This window comes from Lynx canadensis, chromosome C1 (assembly GCF_007474595.2).
Source record: "Lynx canadensis isolate LIC74 chromosome C1, mLynCan4.pri.v2, whole genome shotgun sequence".
NCBI lineage: Eukaryota > Metazoa > Chordata > Mammalia > Carnivora > Felidae > Lynx > Lynx canadensis.
In genome coordinates this window covers 39948691-39974373 of record NC_044310.1, presented here as the reverse complement: position 1 = coordinate 39974373, position 25683 = coordinate 39948691, and the positions used below count along the sequence as shown (strand labels likewise).

At 40.5% G+C, this 25683-nt stretch overlaps 1 protein-coding gene across 6 annotated transcripts in view; it reads left to right on the top strand.

Moving 5' to 3' along the window:
* FAF1 (Fas associated factor 1) overlaps positions 1-25683 on the top strand; it is a 529019-nt gene that overhangs the window by 479909 nt on the left and 23427 nt on the right. For all 6 annotated transcript variants that reach the window (XM_030328128.1, XM_030328134.1, XM_030328133.1 and 3 more), the window contains one exon: positions 1089-1304. In XM_030328128.1, coding sequence (XP_030183988.1) covers positions 1089-1304 — 216 coding nt within the window. The remainder of the gene's footprint in view (positions 1-1088; positions 1305-25683) is intronic.

The window sequence follows — 25683 nt, the reverse complement described above, 5'->3', positions numbered from 1 at the left end:
GCCCCATATTTTGTTTTTCTATTGATGGCAAATTGGGAACATGGAAATGTCAAAGTAACCAGGCAAGAATATAAATATAAGGCTGAGCATACTAATGGCAGGCTTACTTATAAGATGCCTCCCGAGTACCAGAGACAAAAAGGTTTTAGTGAATTTCTGCCATAGATTCCTATATCAGAGACCTTCTAATTTCCTTCCAATGGAGTATCATGAATATGAAACAATGCAATACTGTAGGTTGTGAACCTGGAAACCTAGGTTCAGCCCAACTCTAGCCATCAGATCTCAACAGTTTACTCCAACTGTTTAAGTCTGTATTTTTACCTGTGAAGTAAAGAATTTTGGCCATCTCTAGGTCCAGAAATTGGAACTTGGCCAAGTCCCACAGCAAGTTAGTGACAAGGCTGAAAATAGGTCTACGGTCTTCTGCCTCCAATAAAGCTAACATTTGAATTTCTTTTCATTCCATTCCACTTTGTTTTTATTGTAATAAAATATATACAACAGAAATTTGCCTTTGTAACTATTTCTAAGTGTACAATTCAGTGGCATTAATTATATTCACAATGTTGTGCAGCCATCACCACTATTTCCAAAGTTGTTCATCACCTCAAGCGATTCTTTCCAGTCCATTTTCATGTTCATATAATATCTAGTATTCTACAAACTCTTCAGTCATTTTGACTTGGAAAATGTATGCTTTTCAAATATATTATTTACTCGCATGTCTTTTGTAAATGCTTCTAATAGCCTTAATTCATAACCTACAAAGGAGGCAATTTGGGTATTTGATACCCATGAGCCCTTCAGTAAAAAACAAATTACATTTCTTTTCTATGTGGTTACCTATCAATTTACTAATATGTCATTAAAGTGGGATTTCTTTTAATTAATTGCTTATTGGGCTAATATTAAGAAAATGAAAAATACATGATTCTATTGTTCAAGCATCAGGCTTGGTTAATAAAGGGCAATAACTTTTTGATGAGTTTCTAGAAAGCAGCAGCTTCTTTCTAGTCTCTCCCTGCCCCACTCTCCACAGTCCTTTCTGTTACACACTTTGACACCTGATTTTTTTCCCTCTTTAGGCCATTCGACTCTCCTTAGAGCAGGCCCTGCCTCCAGAGCCAAAGGAAGAAAATGCTGAACCTGTGAGCAAACTGCGGATCCGGACCCCCAGTGGCGAGTTCCTTGAGCGGCGGTTCCTGGCCAGCAATAAGCTCCAGATTGTCTTTGATTTTGTAGCTTCCAAAGGATTTCCATGGGACGAGTTCAAGTTACTGAGTACCTTTCCAAGGAGAGACGTAAGTTCACATGCCTATTTTAGGAAATATGTCCAGTGGGAGATATCCCATCATTAGGGTTGGACAAAGTAGTCCAAGAAAAGTCCAATGGTACAGCCTACTACAAGACCACATGCCTAGGAGTACTTTATTGCACACACCATTCTCTTCTCAGCCTTTGGAGGAGGTATGTCTTCCCAAGCCAACAGACATGTCCCAGGAGCCTATGTGAGAAATTAGGTACTAAATCTTTCTTCCTTCCTAGCTATTTCCCCTATTCAAGCATCTGTATACAGACTCAAGATCTTTCCCAAGATCTCATCTCTATATACCTCAGAGTAGATCTGAGAATTGTGTGCTTATCAGCTTAACAGTTTGATCAGGGTCAACGATTATAGGTTCACTAGAACAAGTCATGCTAAACCAAGAGTTTTTTGTGATTTGACAGTTTTTGCTATCCTGGAAAGTCACAGAGAATGACTTATACTCATTATGTATCTGTATTTCAGCAAAGTATTTGATAGTCTCTAATGTATTCTGGGGCAAAATAGAGATGTAATTCTATACTTAGGTAGTCTCATTGCTGACTAAATGGTGGTGTCCAGAAAGTGACACCTAGAGTAGACCAGGAAGTTCTATATTCAATCCTTTATTACTCACCATGCTTTTAAGACTTTATCAGATTTATAGATTATGAAAAACAAGATTTAAAAAAAACCTTAAAATACTAAAACAATAGACAAAAATAAACCTATAGAAATTTTACAGAAATATTTAGAGATAGATTCCCACATTAGATTTAGAAAATTAATTACTCATGTTTGGGCTGGAAAGACCATGCCTTAGCAGAAGTTATTGTTGAATTGAGCTGAATAAGCACTAATGTGTTGTGGCTGCTAACAAAATGCTAGATGCATTTTTAGAGGTATAATCCCAACAAGAAGATAATTTAATGGTCCTGTTCAGCTGTGTACAAAATAAACTCCCCCTCAAACAGTCCTTAGACTTCATGCTGAAGCCTGAAGAAAAAAGAGCATGTCTAGAGCAGAGCTGATCGGAAGATGAGGGAACTGGAAATCCTGTCATTTGAGGAACATTTCCTCTGGGGATGGAAAGGCTATGGGAGACATGGTTGTTGTCTTCAGTTACTTGAAGGGCTGCCATGAAAAAGAGAGATCTTACTTTGTAAGGCTCCAAAGACGGAACTGGGACCAGTGATTTCAAAGTTACAGGAAATGAATTTGGCCCCATATAGGGAAGTATTTTCTAAGAAGGGAATATCTTGGGTCATGAAGTAGTGATTTTCCTGTCATTGGAGATAACCATGCACTACTGAATGATCCCTTTCCAGCATTACTGGACATACATGGGGAAGGATTCATTCCTGATGTTCCTACTTTAACTGGGATAGGGCTTAGACTAGCTTACCTCTAGGATACATAGTAAATCTTTTTTTTTTTTTTTTTTTTTTTTAATTTTTTTTTTTTTCAACGTTTATTTATTTTTGGGACAGAGAGAGACAGAGCATGAACGGGGGAGGGGCAGAGAGAGAGGGAGACACAGAATCGGAAACAGGCTCCAGGCTCTGAGCCATCAGCCCAGAGCCCGACGCGGGGCTCGAACTCACGGACCGCGAGATCGTGACCTGGCTGAAGTCGGACGCTTAACCGACTGCGCCACCCAGGCGCCCCCTTTTTTTTTTTTTTTTTTTTTTTTTTTAATTTTTTTTTACATAGTAAATCTTAATATTCTTTGATTCCATTTTGATCCAATAATGTAAACTCTAATAACTTAGACTTCATCTAAAACACAAAAGCAAGAATTTAATTAAGGTTCATCTTAGTCCCTCACAGTGGCTGTCAGATTTGCAGAGTAGAGACAGAAACCAGTGGTATATGTTTAGCTGTACCACTCAGCCACAAAATCCCTAGGTGGGATGAGGATCCTACTACTTATATCTCAGCCAAGGACACTGGAATGGACTCCAGGTGCTAGCCATTGGTTCCTCTCTCACTAGCCCCACCTACTGCTCCAATCTCTTCCTCTTTGTTATACATAACACACACAAACATGTCCCAGGGAACACATGCATGTACGTGCTCTGTGGACTGCATGGCCAAGTAAAAAACTACTTGAATTCTGACACTGAAGTTAAATTCTAAGTGTGTGAACACTTAGGAAAGAACCCCTGTCAAGGGGTTCAAGATCAGCCTGGTTCTCATACTTATGTTCTGTGATGAACATCTCTCTTAAAGAAGTTACAAAACTTAGGAACTAACTTAGTCCCTCCCAGCTCTTGTTTGTTTGTTTGCTTGTTTAAATTTAAGTATAATTAACATATAACCTTATATCAGTTTCAAGTGTACAATATAATGATTCAATATTTGTGAACATTGCGAAATGATAGCCACAGTAGGTTTAGCTAATATCCATCATCACACATAGTTACAATTTTTTTTTCCCTTGTGATGAGGACTTCTAAAATCCCAACCCTTGATTTTAAGGCACTCCGCTTCTGGACCTTTCATCTGAAAGTGAAAGTACTAAAAGAGAGAAAGTCTAAGGAGCTGCTGGCTTTTAAAATTAAACTTTTTTTTTTTTCAAATTAATTTTTAAACCCAATTACTGGGAGTAGCGTGGGGGGAACAAGCTCTAAAAAAATTTTTTTTAATTTTTTAATTTATTTTGAGAGAGACAGACAGACAGACATAGGAGCAGGGGAGGGGCAGAGAGAGAGGGAGACACAGAATCCGAAGCAGGCTCCAGGCTCTGAGCTGTCACCACAGAGCCCAACGCGAGGCTCAAACCCACAAACCATGAGATCATGACCTGAGCCGAAGTTGGATGCTTAACCAACTGAGCCACCCAGGCACCCCTTTTTATTTTAATGGTTTTTTTTAGTTATTTTTGAGAGAGAGAGAGAGGAACAATCTCTAAAAAGGCTGAGTTTTATGGTTAGTATTAATGACTATGGTAGAAATGTAGACTGTACAAAGTTGCTGTTGTAAATAAGCAAGGGAACTGTGAAGTGAAATGCAGAGGTTTTTGGGCCTGCTATCTGCCCACCTTGAGCTCTACTGACTGAACACTCAGCCTTTTCAGTACAGACTATGTTAACTATGGATTTGCCCTAAATCGAGGGTCAGTCACCTAGTTTTAGAGAAAATTTACTCTTTTTTTAATGTTTATTTATTTATTTTGAGAGAGAGGGGGAGAGTGCAAAGGGTAGGGACAGAGAGAGAGGGAGAGAGAGAATCCCAAGCAGGTTCCATGCCCAGTGCAGAGCTCGACCCAACACAGGGCTCGATCTCACAACTGTGAGATCATGACCTGAGCCAAAATTAAGAGTCAGATGCTCAACCGACTGAGCCACCCAAGCTCCCCAAGAAAATTTGCTCTTCATTTAGATCTCAAGCATTCACTCTTTACACTGCTGAAGAATGCTATTCAATCTCGTTAACAGGCTCTTCTAATGTTCCTTTCATACCTAACCCCATTTCTATCTCAAACCCTATCCCAAGGCCAGTTTAGATCAAGTTGGGCCCAGCTCCCCAGAGGAAAAGTTTAACCAGAGGCTTGCTTCTGTAAGAGGATTTTTCTAAAAACCTATTCTGATCATTCCCTTTCTTGTTTAAAACAAACAAACAAACAAACAAACAGAAAACCTCATTAATAGCTCCTTATGGACCTAGGATAAGGATAGACCCATTAGAATGTTTTCAAAAACTCTCCATAATCTGACCCCTACCTACCATTCCCACCTTAAGCTTTGCCTTTCATTACTTATTTCCATCACCAGGAGATGAAATTGCTCACTATTCACAAAAGACACGAGACTCTCTTGCCTCTTTGCTTCTGTATACTCTGTTCTCTTTTCCTTGAATATCCACTCTCCCCACTTTTCCTGGCTTGTTTGATGTCATCTTTTAATGCCCAGCTCAAATGTCATCGATGCTCTCTCAGAAGCCCTCCCCTTCTCCCAGGCTCCTCAGCTCTGTACCCATTGCAGTTTGTACATCCCTCTCTCATATCACTTTTCCTGTTGTTCTATGATTTCTTACAAAGGCTGTCCATATCATGTTCATGTCTATCTCCCCTGAAGTTCCCAGAATGGTACCTCACACATAACCATTTACTTGCTGTTGTGAAATGTTAATGATCTCGGTCTGTTCCTAAATCTCTGATTCCAGAGTGAACTAGAGAAGCTGTTCCAAATAAGAACAGATGCCATAGGCCCACCCAGATTCCAGACCCAGACCTAAACCCAGAAAGCCCACCCAGGACTCACTAGACCTCCTAGAGCCAGGGGTAGGGTGAGAGTTAATAGCCCTTCATCCTTTTCTAAATGCTCTTTCAAGTCAAATGACTAGTGTTTTTGCAAGGCTATTCTGTAACAGCCATCTGTGTCTGCAAGGATTAGGATCTAATTTGTAAAAGTCATCTTAAATTACAACCAAACTAAAGACTGTTAAAAAGCACATCTTAAGACCTCACCTCTTTAATAACAAATAACATAAGACTTAACTCCAGGAGTCTTATTGTGTCTTCAACCTTTTCTCCACAAAGCAGAGACTGATTTCTCACCATAGGATGGTAAACGTTCTTCTGTGCCCCCACCCTCCAATCAAAACAATACTTCATGTTAAGATTTCCCAGCTGTCCAACTATTTACTAAATGTCTGGTGGGTATGCCACTGAATTAAGCACTGTGGGACAAGCAAAATAGCAGCAGACACAGGCCTTTCCCAGCAAAGCTGATTGTCAAGGTGCTGGGAACATTGAGTTATTTGATTTTTGTTGTTGTTTTGCTTTCTGTTTTGCTCATAACAGTTACCAAGAGAAGTAGTATTCACTACCAGAGCTTTAGTCATTAAGCCATACCTCTTGGATGTGTTAGAGCCATGTGAACATCAGTGGCCCATTTGCTTACTTGGGCATTGCAAGGTAGTTGGTAGTGACGTAGTTGAGTCCTAAAGTTAAGGAATGATCCTAATCCCTACTACTTACTACTCCCCCTGCCTCAGAGTCAGTAAGGGGCCCCTGCCCCTTCTCAGTTCCCCTCTGGACCTACTGGGTACTGGCCCAGTGCCACTCAGTGTGAGGTTGTCAATATCCCCCAACCTTCCTCTTTCCTTTTCTCTCCTTCTTTCCCACCCCTCCTGTTCTTTCCAATCCCATTTTACTCTTTTTATTCTCCTCCCTTCTTTCCACTCTTCCCGCCTCCTTTTCTTTTTATACCATAACTCTTTCCCATTACTGTCTCCTCTGTTTTCCTTCTTTTGCCAACTCAGAGAAGCTCCAGCTGCAACTGGAAAGTGTGGTCTTTATTATAATATGACTGGAGAATACTAGGAAAGGAGGATGGTAATGGCAGATTGGCTTCAGGACTGGTGCCCTGTGTTCCTTGTCACTTATGTAATCACACAGCCCTCACTCTTGCTCTGAGAGCATTTCTTCCTCCAGACCTATAGATATGAACTCCCCAAACAGACAAACATGGATACATTCAGAAATACAATATCAGACATTTTATATTCTAAAACAAAGTAATGAACGTATTTGTATTTTTCTCCTGCTTTCTACTTTTTCCCCATCCATAAGTATAACTTATAATTTTTTTTCTTTCTCTTTCTAATGTTTAAAGGAACAAGACAGTGAATATAAACAAGCTTCTAGCAGAGTAGGCCCTTAGTTAGTAAAGGTTTGTTTAAATTAACTTTGTAGGGGGAACACCTTACAAATTTAGGGTATGCAGATTCCTTCCTCTGTTACCCATCCACCTTTATTACATTAAGCATTAAGCTCAGTGCTGGAAACACAGGACTGGAAAATAATGACATAATTCTTGCCCTTGTAGAACTTACAGTCTGTATCCACAAACTACTGCTGGATGATGTTTGACTTTATCGATAACACAAGGATATCCTTTTTGCCAACATAAGGAAATAGAAGTAGTTTAATTTGTATTTCATTCATGTATTTGTTCTTCCATATGACAAAACATTTGCTGAGCAGCTACTCTGCCAACCTCCATACTAGACGCTAATGATACAGAAATAAAAAATTGTTACTGACCTTGAAGAGTTCATATTCTAGTGAAAACACACATAAAGCAAATTGCATTACAAATTATACCTACAGTTGGAAAGACAGGTAATTTCACCCTGCAGTGGTAAGGGAAGGCATTATAAAGGAAATAAATTTGAACTGAGTCTTGCAGAGAGAGATGTTGGCTGAGTAGAAACAGAGCATAGTTAAAAATAAAAGTTGTGGTTGCAGTTCGACCTGTATCTGAATCCCACTCCATCAGATACCTGCTGTGTGACACTGAGCAACTTACTTGACCATGCTGAATGTTTATTTCTTCACCTTTCTTTCTTTGAAAGAAAAATAATAACATCTATCTCAGAGAGTTGTGGAAAGAAATAAGAGAATGTAAACTGTCCCTACCACATAGTAAATAGTATCTGCTGTAATTACCTTAAGTGGAGGAGGCAGAAGAGGTAGGAAAGTCTTACAGCTAAAGAAAGCATGGTAGCAATGAATTCTTTCTTTAGAGCAATGATGGATACTTATGTTAAAAATACCCAAATGCTCTAAACCAGACAAAATAATGTATCATTACATTACATTGGAATCGTTACTATATTTGAAAAGGATCTCAGAGATATCAAAGCAATGCTGTCATGTTACAGATGGAAGAATCAAAGCATAATAAAATGATGCACTTTACTTATGTCACATGATCAATTATAAAAGCAGAGCCAACACTAAAACCCAAGCTTTCTTATGGCCATTGCTTTTTAAGATCACTGGCTTCGGGGCGCCTGGGTGGCGCAGTCAGTTAAGCGACCGACTTCAGCCAGGTCATGATCTCGCGGTCCGTGAGTTCGAGCCCCGCGTCGGGCTCTGGGCTGATGGCTCAGAGCCTGGAGCCTGTTTCCGATTCTGTGTGTTTCCCTCTCTCTCTGCCCCTCGCCCGTTCATGCTCTGTCTCTCTCTGTCCCAAAAATAAATAAAAAAACGTTGAAAAAAAAAATTATTTAAGATCACTGGCTTCTTGGAGCACCTGGGTGGCTCAGGTGGTTGAGCTTCCAACTTCGGCTCAGGTCATGATCTTATGGTACATGAGTTCAAGCCCCACATCAAGCTCTGTGCTGACAGCTCAGAGCCTGCAGCCTGCTTCAGATTCTGTGTCTCCCTCTCTCTCTGCCCCTCCCCTTCTTTTTTTTTTTTAATTTTATTTTTTATTTTTTTAAGTTTACATCCAAATTAGTTAGCATATAGTGCAACAATGATTTCAGGAGTAGATTCCTTAGTGCCCCTTACCCATTTATCCCATCGCTCCTCCCACAACCCCTCCCGTAACCCTCAGTTTGTTCTCCATATTTATGAGTCTTCTGTTTTGTCCCCCTCCCTGTTTTTATATTATTTTTGTTTCCTTTCCCTTATGTTCATCTGTTTTGTCTCTTAAAGTCCTCATATGAGTGAAGTCATAGATTTTTGTCTTTCTCTGACTAATTTCACTTAGCATAATACCCTCCAGTTCCATCCACGTAGTTGCAGATGGCAAGATTTCATTCTTTTTGATTGCCGAGTAAAACTCCATTGTATATATATACCACATCTTCTTTATCCATTCATCCATCAATGGACATTTGGGCTCTTTCCATACTTTGGCTATTGTTGATAGTGCTGCTGTAAACATGGGGGTGCATGTGTCCCTTCGAAACAGCACACCTGTATCCCGTGGATAAATGCCTAGTAGTGCAATTGCTGGGTCATAGGGTAGTTCTATTTTGAGTTTTTTGAGGAACCTCCATACTGTTTTCCAGAGTGGTTGTACCAGCTTGCATTGCCACCAACAATGCAAAAGAGATCCTCTTTCTCCGCATCCTTGCCAACATCTGTTGTGCCTGAGTTGTTAGTGTTAGCCATTCTGACAGGTGTAAGGTGGTATCCCATTGTGGTGTTAATGTGTATTTCCCTGATGATGAGTGACGTTGAGCATTTTTTCATGTGTCGGTTGGCCATCTGGATGTCTTCTTCATGTCTTTTGACATGAAGTGTCAAAAGTGAATAGAAGTGTCTATTCATGTCTTTTGCCCATTTCTTCACTGAATTATTTGTTTTTTGGGTGTTGAGTTTGATAAGTTCTTTATAGATTTTGGATACTAACCCTTTATCTGGTATGTCATTTGCAAATATCTTCTCCCATTCTGTCAGTTGCCTTTTAGTTTTGCTGATTGTTTCCTTTGCTGTGCAGAAGCTTTTTATTTTGAGGAGGTCCCAGTAGTTCATTTTTGCTTTTGTTGCCCTTGCCTCCGGAGATGTGTTGAGTAAGAAGTTGCTGCAGCCAAGGTCAAAGAGGTTTTTGCCTGCTTTCTCCTCAAGGATTTTGATGGCTTCCTGTCTTACATTTAGGTCTTTCATCCATTTTGAGGTTTTTTTTGTGTATGGTGTAAGAAAGTGGTCCAGGTTCATTCTTCTGCATGTCACTGTCCAGTTTTCCCAGCACCACTTGCTGAAGAGACTGTCTTTATTCCACTGGATATTCTTTCCTGCTTTGTCAAAGATTAGTTGGCCATACGTTTGTGGGTCCATTTCTGGGTTCTCTATCTGTTCCATTGATCTGAGTGTCTGTTCTTGTGCCAGTACCATACTGTCTTGATGATTACAGCTTTGTAGTACAGCTTGAGGTCCAGGATTGTGATGCCTCCTGCTTTGGTTTTCTTTTTCAAAACCACTTTGGCTACTCAGGGTCTTTTCTGTTTCCATACAAATTTTAGGATTATTTGTTCTAGCTCTGTGAAGAATGCTGGTGTTATTTTGATAGGGATTGCATTGAATATGTAGATTGCTTTGGGTAGTATCGACATTTTAACTATTTGTTCTTCCTATCCAGGAGCATGGAATCTTTTTCCATTTTTTGTTTCTTCTTCAGTTTCTTTCATAAGCTTTCTATAGTTTTCAGTGTATAGATTTTTCACCTCTTTGATTAGATTTATTCGTAGGTATTTTATGTTTTTTTGTGCACTGCCCCTCCCCTTTTTGAGCCTTATCTGTCTATCTCTCTCAAAAATAAATAAACATTAAAAAAAAAATTTTTTTAACCCTCCAGTGGTTTTAATGGCCTACCAGAGAAAGTCCAAACTCCTTACCGAAGCATACACAATCTCACACCATCTCCTCTTCCTGCTCAGTTCTTCTCCCCTGCTCCCCACCTCCCATGCAGTTACTTCCCTACCACATTCATCTCATCCTTAAGCCACAAAAAACTGCTTGCCTGAGAGAAACCAACAGGTGTCACTCAGGTGCAAAATGCACTCACAGAGCTACCTTATCCCTTTTCTCGTCAGCTTTGGGAGGCAGCAAGACAGTCATTGTTAGTGCCAGTTAGAGAAAGTGGGGGCCTCAGGTACAATGGCTTGCTTGAGAGAATACATCCAGTTCATGACCACTGAGGACTAGAGACAAGGCCTCTCAATTGCTTTATTTCCAAAAGTGATGTTGTAAAGAAAGATGCTTGTGGCATATTTTGACCACAGGACGCTTGAATTTATAGGTTGAAGTCATCTGCTAAACTGTTCATATAATATTTACAGAAAAAAACTAAATAACAAAACATTTAAAAGAATAATATAGTTACTTCTAAATAGGTCTATATGTGAAACTAATCTGGTATATTAGCAGTCTATTAAAGGGAGAAAATACTATTTCTAGCAAGAGTAGTTTATATTTCTTCAGGTTAGTCATTTTGTTTAAGAAATGTATTATTTTCTTTTTTTTTTTGAAATGTATTATTTTCTAAATTATAAGTTTTGTTTTTAAGTAATGAGATGAAGCATCCTATGCCTTAACAATGCCTTACACACTGACTCAGTCTGAAAACTCATAGTTCTTAGGTGTCTGTGCTTGATTGTTGTAATGATTAAGGAGATGGAATAGAGAAAGGCAATGATATAGAGGAAGGAACATTGGGCTTGGAATCAAAAGATCATTTATTAGCTGTACAACCTTGAACAAGGCACACCCCCTTTCTAAATCTAAGTTGTCTTGAAACAGAAGCAATAAATTCTGCTTCTCCCAGGACCATATCATGGCTCAAATAAGGCAATGTATATAAAAGTGTTTTATAAACTGTGAGATATGAAATATTAAAAATGATAATGATCATGATGGTTATCCAATAGCCAAATGTTCAGCATAAATTTTTTTAAATAATAGTATTTATTGAGGTTTTACTATACTAGGCACTAATCTAAGTACCCTACATGCATTATCTCATTTAATCCTAAAAACTATTCTGAAGGTAAACATTCATCCTGTCCTCACTGAGATGGGGAAATTCAGGCACAAAAGAGGTTAAGTAACTTGCCCAATGTCATAGGAAATATCAGAACCAGAAACAAACCTAAGTGTGTGACTCTAGAGTCTGCTCCTAATCCCTATGCTATCATGCCTCCTGATTTATTCCAAGGAAGTAGTTTGTCATGTAAAAAAGTACTTTAAATGTGTAAATGAAACTCAGTTTTACACATTTGAAAAGATTTCGTCATCTCTGATTTTTCATATTGTCTTTGTAATTCCTATTCCAAAGTCACAGCCAGATGTAGGTAAAGTATATACTTAGTTGTATTTCACACTCTGTTTACCAGAAAACTTTGATTTTTCTAGACACTGTTAAGTGCCAAGGAATAAGGCATGGTCCTTGCCTTTGAGAATACCTGGGTTTCTCATACAAAAATAATCCCCATAATGCAGTTCATGCAGTGAGTTCATTCTAAGAGTAGTTAGACAAAAAGGGCAACAGAAGTCAAAGTTGACCAAGATGCATGCTGACCTGGGTGATCAGGAAAGGCTTTGTATAGCAGATAAGCAAAACTTTTGAGATGGATAGGGTTTTTGGTGAACTGGTAAGAGGAGAACATTCTCCAGCAGCCAGGACAGCTTGAAGAAAGAAGCTAATGTTGGAAAGCACCAGGCATGGCTAGATAGTGGCGTGCAAACTAGATTAGTTGAAAAATGGGGTTTGTATATAGTCAAGTTCTAGGAAAAGGCTAAAGGGGAATTGTATTAAACCCAGAATACCAGGCAAGAGAACTTGGCTTTATTTCATGTAAATTTGTTGAGCAAGGTAGTGACATGGTCATCATGGTATCATCGAAGTAAGAATAATTACCTGTACATTACTCCATAATTTGTAAATTCACATTGCCTGGCACATTGTAGGTACTCAATAAATGTCAGTCCTCTAATCTCTTCTCTATCTGCCCTCATTATCTAGGTGATCTCAGTCTTGTAGCTTTAAATGTCATATATACAGTTACAACTCCAAAGGTGTATTATCTCCAGCCCAGGCTCTCTCCTGAACTCCAGATATTTATACATACAACTGCCTACTCAGCACCTCCACTTCATGTCTGGTTGACATTTCAAATTAAACATAGTCAAAACTAAACTCCTGATCCCTCCCCTCACCCAAATCTGCTCCTGTCATAGTCTTCCTCGTCTCATTAAATGGCAACTTCATTCCCCCCTTTTTTTTTCAGGCCAGAAACCTTGGAGTCCTGTTTGACTCTTCTTTCTCTCATTTCTCCATCCAACTCACAAGCAAATTCTGTTGGTTTTATCTTTAAAATATATCAGAATCTACTTCTCATTGACTCTACAACTAACCCTAGGCCAAGCCACTATAATCCCTTGTGCATATTATTGCAGTAATGTCTTAACTGGCTGCTCTGCCTCAACCCATGCACCACCCACCCTACCCCTTCACTTTCTTTTTCTGAAAAACCAGGAGACTTTTTAAAAAATATATAAGGCAAACCACATCACTTCTTTTCTCCAATCCTGTAATAGTTCCCCATCTAGTTCTGAATTTTTGAAAGGCCCTCCCTGATGTGACTCCCTGGTATATTTCTCTGACCCCACTCAATTTTTTCAAGTCATCTTGGCATCCTTACTATTTGTGAAACACAACAAAACATTTTCTCACTTTAGGGCCTTGCACTTACACTTTCTTCCTCTAGAAATATATATTGCTCATGCCCTTACATCCTTCAAGTCCCTACTCAAATGATGCCTTTTCATTGAGGCCCTTTCTGACCAACCCATATAAAACAACAGACTTCCTTCCCTCCTTTCAGCAACCCCTCTCTTTCTAAATGACAACCGTTAGGTTATCTACCAGTTATTGAGTTCCCACTGTGTATTAGTAACTGTGCTATGCACTTTACAGGTATCCTCTAATTGAATCCTTACAACCAGCTTATGAAATTGGTATTAACTTTATAGTTGAAAAAATTAAAGGCACAAAAAGATTTCAAACCCATGTCCGAAATCTATTATACCAAGCAAATATTCCCATTTACAGATACAGGAACTGAAACTTGTAAGTTAAGTGTTTCGACCAAGATCACATAGCCAGGAAGTAGAAATTAAATATCAAGGTACTGATTCTTTCCATTCTATCTCACTGGAAGCCTGGAAAAATGAATTGACATAAAGAAAGACTAAAGCCAGAAGAATAGTCAAGGGATGCTGCAGTACTTAAAATGAGATTGATAAAAATGCAGCCAAGCAGGGGGAGATTAGAGAGATGCTTAAACATAGTCTACTAACACCTGGACTAAGTATTTTGATAAATGGTTCGATAGCTTCTCCTATGTCATCTTTACTTGGGGTCAGAGAGATGTTGGTTCTAATGCTGGCGCTTCCATCTATTTGCTGAGGTACATTAAGTACATTATTTCTCTTTGCTATATTTCAGTTACTTCATCTTTCAAGTGAGGATAATGTCATGTGTCCTCACTAATATATTGTGATAATAAGATCAAAAGTGATAATGAAAACACCTGGTAAAGGGCAGAGGTCCATGCTGCTTGATTTGGTAATGCTGAGTTCCTTTTATCCATTTCCAGCAAGTCACTGCTTTTGCCCTGTCTCTAACCTTTAAAAAATAAGTTTTTACACACATTCCTCATTCCTAATATGAGGGTGACCTGCATCTTGTGACTTGTCTCTTCCTTGGAAGGAAGTCCATTATTTATTACAGCCCCTCTAGTGCAGGAAAAAATGTGTTCTGAGCATTGACAATCATGACAGGGAGACAGCATGATGATATAAAGAACCAGTTATTAGGTAGACCTTGGGCGAGGCACATAGCCTCTCTAAACTTGTTTCGTCACCTGTAAAAGACAGACAATGATAGCCACATATGAGGTGATGTAGAATTAAGAGAGGTGATTTGAAGGCAAGGACATAACACATGGTAGGTACTCAGGACATATGATCCTTTAAGATGTATAGACCTTGTGATCGCAAGAAATAACACCACTCACCAGCTGGACATGACCTGGGCAAGGCACTGTGTGCAGGATGAAACCACACCATCTCGCTTTCAGCATGCTTTCCTTTAAGTGAGCATATTCTCTCTTCCTTCCTTCATGTTACTGTTGCCAGAAAGCAGAATCGTCCTGAGATTACTTGGAAACATAACTAAACACCAAAGAGGTTTGCAGTGAAAGGTACTGGCACAATTTCCTGCTTACCTTCAAGAGGAATTGGGTCTGAGCCTTCCAAAAGTGGGTGAATCTCTGATGTGAAAGTTTTCTTTGAAATTTTTGTGGCTGATTTGGTGACCTCTTCAGTTCTTACAGCCTTTTCTACCTCTCAGTCAGACAGGGGAATTAATAATTATTAATATCCTACTCTGTGCCATAACCTGTGCCAGACACTTCAGAAAGTATTCTCTCATTTAATCTTTATACAAACCCTAAGGCATAGATAGTAGCCCCATTTTACAAATAGGACAGCTGTGGCTAAGAGATGTTAAGTAATATTTCCAAGATCACATACATAGTAACTGACATAATTGTGAATGAAACATCCAAAGTGTATGCTTTTTCATACAATGTGTCAGGGGTTCCCAAGACCACCTCTAGGTCTGATGATTTCCTAAGAGGACTCACAAGACTAAGCATGTAGTCATACTCATGGCTGTGATACAAACCAAAATCAACAAAGAGGAAAGGCACATGGGGAGAAGTCCAGGGGAAACCAGGCACAAGTTTCCAAGGGTCCTTTCCCAGGACAGTCATACAGAATGAGCTTAATTCCTCCAGCAGTGATTTGAGACAACACATGTGAAGTGTTGTCAGGCAAAGAAGCTTATTAGGGACTTTGTACCCAAGGTTTTTAATTGAGACCTGATCACAAAGGCAGGTACCCTCCACTGAGGTATGAGAATTCCAGAAGAAAAGTAGGTATTCAACACAAGCTATGTAGTTTGCACAGTGTAGACTTATTGAACCACACCAGTTCTGGGAATGTTGGGAACCCTCCTGAAAACCAAGTTCCTGGACACCAGCCAAAGGCCAACCTTAAAAGCAAGGCTTTCAAAGAATATCAGTCTTTTCTACGTATATCACCCCCTTTACTCTTGACCAAGACATTTTTACAGAAAAGTAAGAGCAACTTGCAGTATGGGTCCCAGTTATGCTTTTTAGAGGTCCTGGAATCCACCAGTTAAAACAAATCCGGGGCACCTGGGGGGCTCAGTCAGTTAAGCGTCTGACTTCGGCTCAGGTCATGATCTCACAGTTCATGAGTTTGAGCACCGCATGGGGCTCTGTGCCAACAGCTCAGAGCCTGGAGCCTTGTTTGGATTCTGTGTCTCCCTCTCTCTCTCTGCCCCTCACCCACTCACACTCTGTCTCTGTCTCTCAAAACTAAATAAATGTTTAAAAAAATAACATTGAATTAAAAAAACAAATCCTATTAATCATTAAAGTCCATCTTAGAAAGTAAGGTGGCTTCCTCCTTAAGTTTCTATATTAACCTTTTTTTTTTAAAACCTGGCCCAAGGCATCAATTCAGGAATAGCACAATTCTAAGTTGAAGCTGACCTGAACACCTTCCAGGGCTGAAGCAGTGTCTTAATATCAGGGTACACACAAGAAGTACAATCCCAGAGAGCATTCATGATACCCCTGGAAACAAAATCTATAATTAATTGTTAGAGCACCCCCAGCAGGACATGCATTAGGCCCAGTGTGGTACCTGCCCCCCACTTGGGTTCTCAGTCAGTCCAAACAATTTAGTTCGGTCCTTGGTTTCAGAGGGACTGCCTAAAGCAGGCAGTCTCAAATAAATTTGCTTCTCCATGATACCAGTTTATCTGCCTCATGAGTGTACATGACTTCTGAAGGTGTCTTGTGTGAAAGTGATGGCGGTGGGGCTACTGCCTTCTGTCTCTTAGTCACCACTGTCATTTATGATTGTAGACTCAACATTGAGTTTGAATTCAAAGCACTTGCAACAGCCTGGAAAGCCAGCATGGGGAGTTTTCCTTCAGGAAAGGAAGAGAGGAAAGTTTCCAGGAATAGTTTTGAAAAGCAAACATTTTAATGCCTTCCTCCCTCCCCTACACCTCCCCAGGTGCCAGGGTTTTGTTTTCTGTTTTCTCCTTTGTTACAAAATCAGTATATCCTATATTTAGCAATCATAATTTTATTTATTTTATATTTTTAATGTTTATTTATTTTTGAGAGAGACAGCGTACGAGCATGGGAGGGGCAGAGAAAGGGAGACACAGAATCTGAAGCAGGCTCCAGGCTCTGAGCTGTCAGCACAGAGCCTGATGTGGGGCTCAAACTCACAAGCCACAAGATCATGACTTGAGCTGAAGTAGGACACTTAATCACCTGAGCCACCCAGGCGCCCCTATAGAAAATCATTTTTATACAACTTCACCAGAAAGACCCATCATGTTTAGGAATTGGTCAGGTCAAAATCCTGAATTACAAAAAATTTTCTAAATGAGTTTACATAATCTCCCACCCCTTTTGTCCTGTTCATTTATCTGGTGAGCAGCCTAGAAAAAATCAATCCCTTTTTGAGCACAGCAGCATTTAAAAATCCAGATTGTCTTTCTAAGGTATGCACCAGAGGAAAGGTTAAAAAATAGAGTTAAGCTATTTATTAGTCTGTTGTTGCAAACTGCAACTAATCTGGGAAGTTGAACACAAGTCAACCATAGTAAGACATCCCCCAAAGGAAGTCGAGTCTGGTCTGTCAGGAATGGGCAGAGGAGTCACACTCCTCGTGGTGTGCCCTACCCCAACTTGCAGCTTTTGTCAGGAATCACAAATTAGGAATGCAGTCATTCTCTATACCAAATATAAGCCAATCAGCAGCTTGATTTTAGATGGTCCTATCAAAAAACAAACCCTTTCCTATGGGCATTTGTATGTGACCCAGATGATACAGATAATACTCATGATATTTTCAAAATTTCAGTTCCCTAAAAGGGGTATCCTAAATTTACAACAGTCACAGAGTCAAAGTCCTGTTCATTGAGCCTCTGCTTGCTTTCATTTCACCACTGCACATTCTGATGCCAAAACAGCTCACAACAGACAGTGTCAGGTTTTTATTTAAAGTCAAGTCTAGACAATTAGAATCTGTGGAGATAGGAGTCCCAAAAGAAGCCAGCAACTTTTCTTCAGCAGCAGCAAAGACAAGATGCTGCAGGACCAGGCAGCAGTGTTCTAAGTTCAAGTAACAAGCAAGGCTTTCCTAAGCCCTTTTGGTATTGTCCAAATTTACCTACTCAAAAATATGCACACCACACTGGAAAATCACCAGCCTCCAAAGATCAAAGATCTAATTGTATACAAGCTCATTAGCAAACTAAAAATGGTTTTTTTAAAAATTCTTTTCAATATTTATTTTTGAGAGAGCGTGTGAGCAGGGGAGGGGCAGAAAGGGAGACACAGAAACTGAAGCAGGCTCCAGGCTCTGAGCTGTCAGCACAGAGCCTGATGTGGGGCTCAAACCCACGGACTGTGAGATCATGACCTGAGCTGAAGTCTGGCACTTAACCAACTGGGCACCCAGGGGCTCCAAAAATGTTTTTTTTTTAATTCCCAAGGTGTATCTCTATCTGGAAATTGCTTTTCTTTCCAATGTTATCTCCCTTTTTCTAGAGGCTTCAATAAGCAAAAATCCTTAGTTCTGGAGATTTGTTCTGTTTCAGTACTCAGAGTTTAAATGCTAACCCACTCGCCAGTGGCAAAATCAAGGAAGTAGTTAGTGTTCTACTAACAATTTGCAGCTTTCATTGGGATGATACCTCTAGCATTTATGAAGTTAGAAGCATGTAATGTTTTATATCCATTTTTTACCATATATCCAAATACAGTAGCCACAAAACCATTTTTTTTAACCCTCCTCTTCCCCCTTCCCCCCCCCACCTCTTTCTCATAGAAAATTTATTCACCCAGCAGTATATTTAGCATTTACAGGGTTAATATTAAGCTGCTGGGGAAGACCCCTGCTGGAATGCAAGGGAAGTGGGGAAGAGAGCAGTTCTTGGCTGTTGCAGCAACTGACCTAACAGCAGCTAAGCTGCAGAAATGGCTGGAGTGTTTTTCTCCCTTTTCCCCCTCAGGTTTATCTAAAATTATGCTCCAGCCCCGAGAACCAATTTAACTCTTTTCTTCCTCCCACCTGAAGGAGAGAACAATAAAAACTTTGCATTTCTGGCCTATGCAAGGCTCACTTTTGGAAATTTTGTTATCCTTTCTCTTGTCACCTAAAAGAGAGAGCAAAGCCAAAGGCCTTACAAGGTTGCACCTTTTTCCTTCACTTTAGTTAGCATAACCAAAACTAGTTAAGGGAACCATGAAGCCAACTCTCCTAGATTAGATCTATCATTTTAAAATACCATAGGTAACTTTTACCTCTCACAACAGATAGCACATGTTTCATACCATGGATGAATGACTTCATATCCACTCAGGCACCAAAGGTTGACCATTCCTTATCCCTTCCAACTTTCTTTATCCAAACAATGCTTTCACCGTATTTCACCAAAATCCCACTTCTGACACCAGCTGACACTGTGACTATTCCAAGGTTTGATAATTCCTTAGCAGAACTCATAGGACTGAGCATCCAGTCATATTTATGGCTATGATTTATGACAGCAAAAAGATACAAAGCAAAATCAGCAAAGAGAAAAGGCACACGGGGCAAAGTCCAACAGAAACCAGGCACAAGACCATTAGAGATGGCGGCGTAGGAGGATGCTGGGCTCACCGCGCGTCCTGCTGATCACTTAGATTCCACCTACACCTGCCTAAATAACCCAGAAAACCGCCAGAGGATTAGCAGAACGGAGTCACCGGACCCAAGTGCAGACGAGAGGCCCACGGAAGAGAGTAGGAAGGGCGGCGAGGCGGTGCGCGCTCCACGGACTGGCGGGAGGGAGCCGGGGCAGAGGGGCGGCTCGCCAGCCAAGCAGAGCCCCCGAGTCCGGCTTGCAAAAGCGGAGGGGCCTGACGGACTGTGTTCAGACAGCAAGCGCGACTTAGCGTCTGGGAGGTCATAAGTTAACAGCTCTGCTCGGAAAGCGGGAAGGCTGGAGGACAAAGGGAGGGTGAGCTGCGGAGCCCCCGGACGACAGAGCTCAGTTTGGCAGGGAACAAAGGCGCTCGCCAGCGCCATCTCCCCCGCCCATCCCCCAGCCAAAATCCCAAAGGGAACCGGTTCCGGCCAGGGAAATTGCTCGCTCCGCGCAAACACCCAACTCTGTGCTTCTGCGGAGCCAAACCTCCGGCAGCGGATCTGACTCCCTCCGGCTGCCACAGGGCCCCTCCTGAAGTGGATCACCTAAGGAGAAGCGAGCTAAGCCTGCCCCCCCCTCCCGCCGTGCACCTTGCCTTCCCACCCCAGCTAATACGCCAGATCCCCAGCATCACAAGGCTGGCAGTGTGCAAGTAGCCCAGACGGGCCACGCCACCCCACAGTGAATCCCACCCCTAGGAGAGGGGAAGAGAAGGCACACACCAGTCTGACTGTGGCCCCAGCGGTGGGCTGGGGGCAGACATCAGGACTGACTGCGGCCCCGCCCACCAACTCCAGTTATACACCACAGCACAGGGGAAGTGCCCTGCAGGTCCTCACCACACCAGGGACTATCCAAAATGACCAAGCGGAAGAATTCCCCTCAGAAGAATCTCCAGGAAATAACAACAGCTAATGAGCTGATCAAAAAGGATTTAAATAATATAACAGAAAGTGAATTTAGAATAATAGTCATAAAATTAATCGCTGGGCTGGAAAACAGTATACAGGACAGCAGAGAATCTCTTGCTACAGAGATCAAGGGACTAAGGAACAGTCACGAGGAGCTGAAAAACGCTTTAAAGGAAATGCAAAACAAAATGCAAACCACCACAGCTCGGATGGAAGAGGCAGAGGAGAGAATAGGTGAACTAGAAGATAAAGTTATGGAAAAAGAGGAAGCTGAGAAAAAGAGAGATAAAAAAATCCAGGAGTATGAGGGGAAAATTAGAGAACTAAGTGATACACTAAAAAGAAATAATATACGCATAATTGGTATTCCAGAGGAGGAAGAGAGAGGGAAAGGTGCTGAAGGGGTACTTGAAGAAATAATAGCTGAGAACTTCCCTGAACTGGGGAAGGAAAAAGGCATTGAAATCCAAGAGGCACAGAGAACTCCCTTCAGACGTAACTTGAATCGATCTTCTGCACGACATATCATAGTGAAACTGGCAAAATACAAGGATAAAGAGAAAATTCTGAAAGCAGCAAGGGGTAAACGTGCCCTCACATATAAAGGGAGACCTATAAGACTCGTGACCGATCTCTCTTTTGAAACTTGGCAGGCCAGAAAGAATTGGCACGAGATTTTCAGGGTGCTAGACAGCAAAAATATGCAGCCGAGAATCCTTTATCCAGCAAGTCTGTCATTTAGAATAGAAGGAGAGATAAAGGTCTTCCCAAACAAACAAAAACTGAAGGAATTTGTCACCACTAAACCAGCCCTACAAGAGATCCTAAGGGGGACCCTGTGAGACAAAGTACCAGAGACATCACTACAAGCATAAAACATACAGACATCACAATGACTCTAAACCCGTATCTTTCTATAATAACACTGAATGTAAACGGATTAAATGCGCCAACCAAAAGACATAGGGTATCAGAATGGATAAAAAAACAAGACCCATCTATTTGCTGTCTACAAGAGACTCATTTTAGACCTGAGGACACCTTTAGATTCAGAGTGAGGGGATGGAGAACTATTTATCATGCTACTGGAAGCCAAAAGAAAGCTGGAGTAGCCATACTTATATCAGACAAACTAGACTTTAAATTAAAGGCTGTAACAAGAGATGAAGAAGGACATTATATAATAGTTACAGGGTCTATCCATCAGGAAGAGCTAACAATTATAAATGTCTATGCGCCGAATACCGGAGCCCCCAAGTATATAAAACAATTACTCATAAACAGAAGCAACCTTATTGATAAGAATGTGGTAATTGCAGGGGACTTTAACACCCCACTTACAGAAATGGATAGATCATCTAGACACATGGTCAATAAAGAAACAAGGGCCCTGAATGAGACATTGGATCAGATGAACTTGACAGATATATTTAGAACTCTGCATCCCAAAGCAACAGAATATACTTTCTTCTCGAGTGCACATGGAACATTCTCCAAGATAGATCATATACTGGGTCACAAAGCAGCCCTTCATAAGTTTACAAGAATTGAAATTATACCATGCATACTTTCAGACCACAATGCTATGAAGCTTGAAATCAACCACAGGAAAAAGTCTGGAAAACCTCCAAAAGCGTGGAGGTTAAAGAACACCCTACTAACGAATGAGTGGGTCAACCAGGCAATTAGAGAAGAAATCAAAAAATATATGGAAACAAACGAAAATGAAAATACAACAATCCAAACGCTTTGGGACGCAGCGAAGGCAGTCCTGAGAGGAAAATACATTGCAATCCAGGCCTATCTCAAGAAACAAGAAAAATCCCAAATACAAAATCTAACAGCACACCTAAAGGAAATAGAAGCAGAACAGCAAAGGCAGCCTAAACCCAGCAGAAGAAGAGAAATAATAAAGATCAGAGCAGAAATAAACAATATAGAATCTAAAAAAACTGTAGAGCAGATCAACGAAACCAAGAGTTGGTTTTTTGAAAAAATAAACAAAATTGACAAACCTCTAGCCAGGCTTCTCAAAAAGAAAAGGGAGATGACCCAAATAGATAAAATCATGAATGAAAATGGAATGATTACAACCAATCCCTCAGAGATACAAACAATTATCAGGGAATACTATGAAAAATTATATGCCAACAAATTGGACAACCTGGAAGAAATGGACACATTCCTGAACACCCACACTCTTCCAAAACTCAATCAGGAGGAAATAGAAAGCTTGAACAGACCCATAACCAGCGAAGAAATTGAATCGGTTATCAAAAATCTCCCAACAAATAAGAGTCCAGGACCAGATGGCTTCCCAGGGGAGTTCTACCAGACATTTAAAGCAGAGATAATACCTATCCTTCTCAAGCTATTCCAAGAAATAGAAAGGGAAGGAAAACTTCCAGACTCATTCTATGAAGCCAGTATTACTTTGATTCCTAAACCAGACAGAGACCCAGTAAAAAAAGAGAACTACAGGCCAATATCCCTGATGAACATGGATGCAAAAATTCTCAATAAGATACTAGCAAATCGAATTCAACAGCATATAAAAAGAATTATTCACCATGATCAAGTGGGATTCATTCCTGGGATGCAGGGCTGGTTCAACATTCGCAAATCAATCAACGTGATACATCACATTAACAAAAAAAAAGAGAAGAACCATATGATCCTGTCAATCGATGCAGAAAAGGCCTTTGACAAAATCCAGCACCCTTTCTTAATAAAAACCCTTGAGAAAGTCGGGATAGAAGGAACATACTTAAAGATCATAAAAGCCATTTATGAAAAGCCCACAGCTAACATCATCCTCAACGGGGAAAAACTGAGAGCTTTTTCCCTGAGATCAGGAACACGACAGGGATGCCCACTCTCACCGTTGTTGTTTAACATAGTGCTGGAAGTTCTAGCATCAGCAATCAGACAACAAAAGGAAATCAAAGGCATCAAAATTGGCAAAGATGAAGTCAAGCTTTCGCTTTTTGCAGATGACATGATATTATACATGGAAAATCCGATAGACTCCACCAAAAGTCTGCTAGAACTGATACATGAATTCAGCAAAGTTGCAGGATACAAAATCAATGTCCAGAAATCAGTTGCATTCTTATACACTAACAATGAAGCAACAGAAAGACAAATAAAGAAAATGATCCCATTCACAATTGCACCAAGAAGCATAAAATACCTAGGAATAAATCTAACCAAAGATGTAAAGGATTTGTATGCTGAAAACTATAGAAAGCTTATGAAGGTAATTGAAGAAGACTTAAAGAAATGGAAAGACATTCCCTGCTCATGGATTGGAAAAATAAATATTGTCAAAATGTCAATACTACCCAAAGCTATCTACACATTCAATGCAATCCCAATCAAAATTGCACCAGCATTCTTCTCGAAATTAGAACAAGCAATCCTAAAATTCATATGGAACCACAAAAGGCCCCGAATAGCCAAAGGAATTTTGAAGAAGAAGACCAAAGCAGGAGGCATCACAATCCCAGACTTTAGCCTCTACTACAAAGCTGTAATCATCAAGACAGCATGGTATTGGCACAAAAACAGACACACAGACCAATGGAATAGAATAGAAACCCCAGAACTAGACCCACAAACGTATGGCCAACTCATCTTTGACAAAGCAGGAAAGAACATCCAATGGAAAAAAGACAGCCTCTTTAACAAATGGTGCTGGGAGAACTGGACAGCAACATGCAGAAGGTTGAAACTAGACCACTTTCTCACACCATTTACAAAAATAAACTCAAAATGGATAAAGGACCTAAATGTGAGACAGGAAACCATCAAAACCTTAGAGGAGAAAGCAGGAAAAGATCTCTCTGACCTCAGCCGTAGCAATCTCTTATTCGACACATCCCCAAAGGCAAGGGAATTAAAAGCAAAAGTGAATTACTGGGACCTTATGAAGATAAAAAGCTTCTGCACAGCAAAGGAAACAACCAACAAAACTAAAAGGCAACCAACGGAATGGGAAAAGATATTTGCAAATGACATATCGGACAAAGGGCTAGTATCTAAAATCTATAAAAAGCTCACCAAACTCCACACCCGAAAAACAAATAACCCAGTGAAGAAATGGGCAGAAAACATGAATAGACACTTCTCTAAAGAAGACATCCAGATGGCCAACAGGCACATGAAAAGATGTTCAGCGTCGCTCCTTATCAGGGAAATACAAATCAAAACCACACTCAGGTATCACCTCACGCCAGTCAGAGTGGCCAAAATGAACAAATCAGGAGACTATAGATGCTGGAGAGGATGTGGAGAAACGGGAACCCTCTTGCACTGTTGGTGGGAATGCAAATTGGTGCAGCCGCTCTGGAAAGCAGTGTGGAGGTTCCTCAGAAAATTAAAAATAGATCTACCCTATGACCCAGCAATAGCACTGCTAGGAATTTATCCAAGGGATACAGGAGTACTGATGCATAGGGGCACTTGTACCCCAATGTTCATAGCAGCACTCTCAACAATAGCCAAATTATGGAAAGAGCCTAAATGTCCATCAACTGATGAATGGATAAAGAAATTGTGGTATATATACACAATGGAGTACTATGTGGCAATGAGAAAAAATGAAATATGGCCCTTTGTAGCAACGTGGATGGAACTGGAGAGTGTTTTGCTAAGTGAAATAAGCCATACAGAGAAAGACAGATACCATATGGTTTCACTCTTATGTGGATCCTGAGAAACTTAACAGGAACCCATGGGGGAGGGGAAGGAAAAAAAAAAAAAAAAAAAAAAAAGAGGTTAGAGTGGGAGAGAGCCAAAGCATAAGAGACTCTTAAAAACTGAGAACAAACTGAGGGTTGATGGGGGGTGGGAGGGAGGGGAGGGTGGGTGATGGGTATTGAGGAGGGCACCTTTTGGGATGAGCACTGGGTGTTGTATGGAAACCAATTTGTCAATAAATTTCATAAAAAAAAAAATAAAATAAAAAAAAAATAAACTTTACCATTATATTCCCTTAGGAAAAAAAAAAAAAAAAGAAACCAGGCACAAGCTTCCAAGGGTCCACCTGCAGTAGAGTCACATAGGACATATTTAATTTCCCAAGCAAGGAAGCTTATTAGGGACTCAGTACCCAGGATTTTTAGTTGAGGACTGATCATGTATGTACCCTCTGCAGTGGCATGTCCCAAAATTCCAGAATCCCAGAAGGAAAGCAGGTGTTCAGCAAAAATTATATTGTTTCCACAAACAGTTTGGGCATAGTGAGACACTCTTACCAGTTCTGGGAATAGTGGGAAGCTTCTCCAAACCCAAGTTCCTAAATGCCAGCCAACGGCCAACATCGTAAGCAAAACTTCCAAAAGAATAGCTGTCA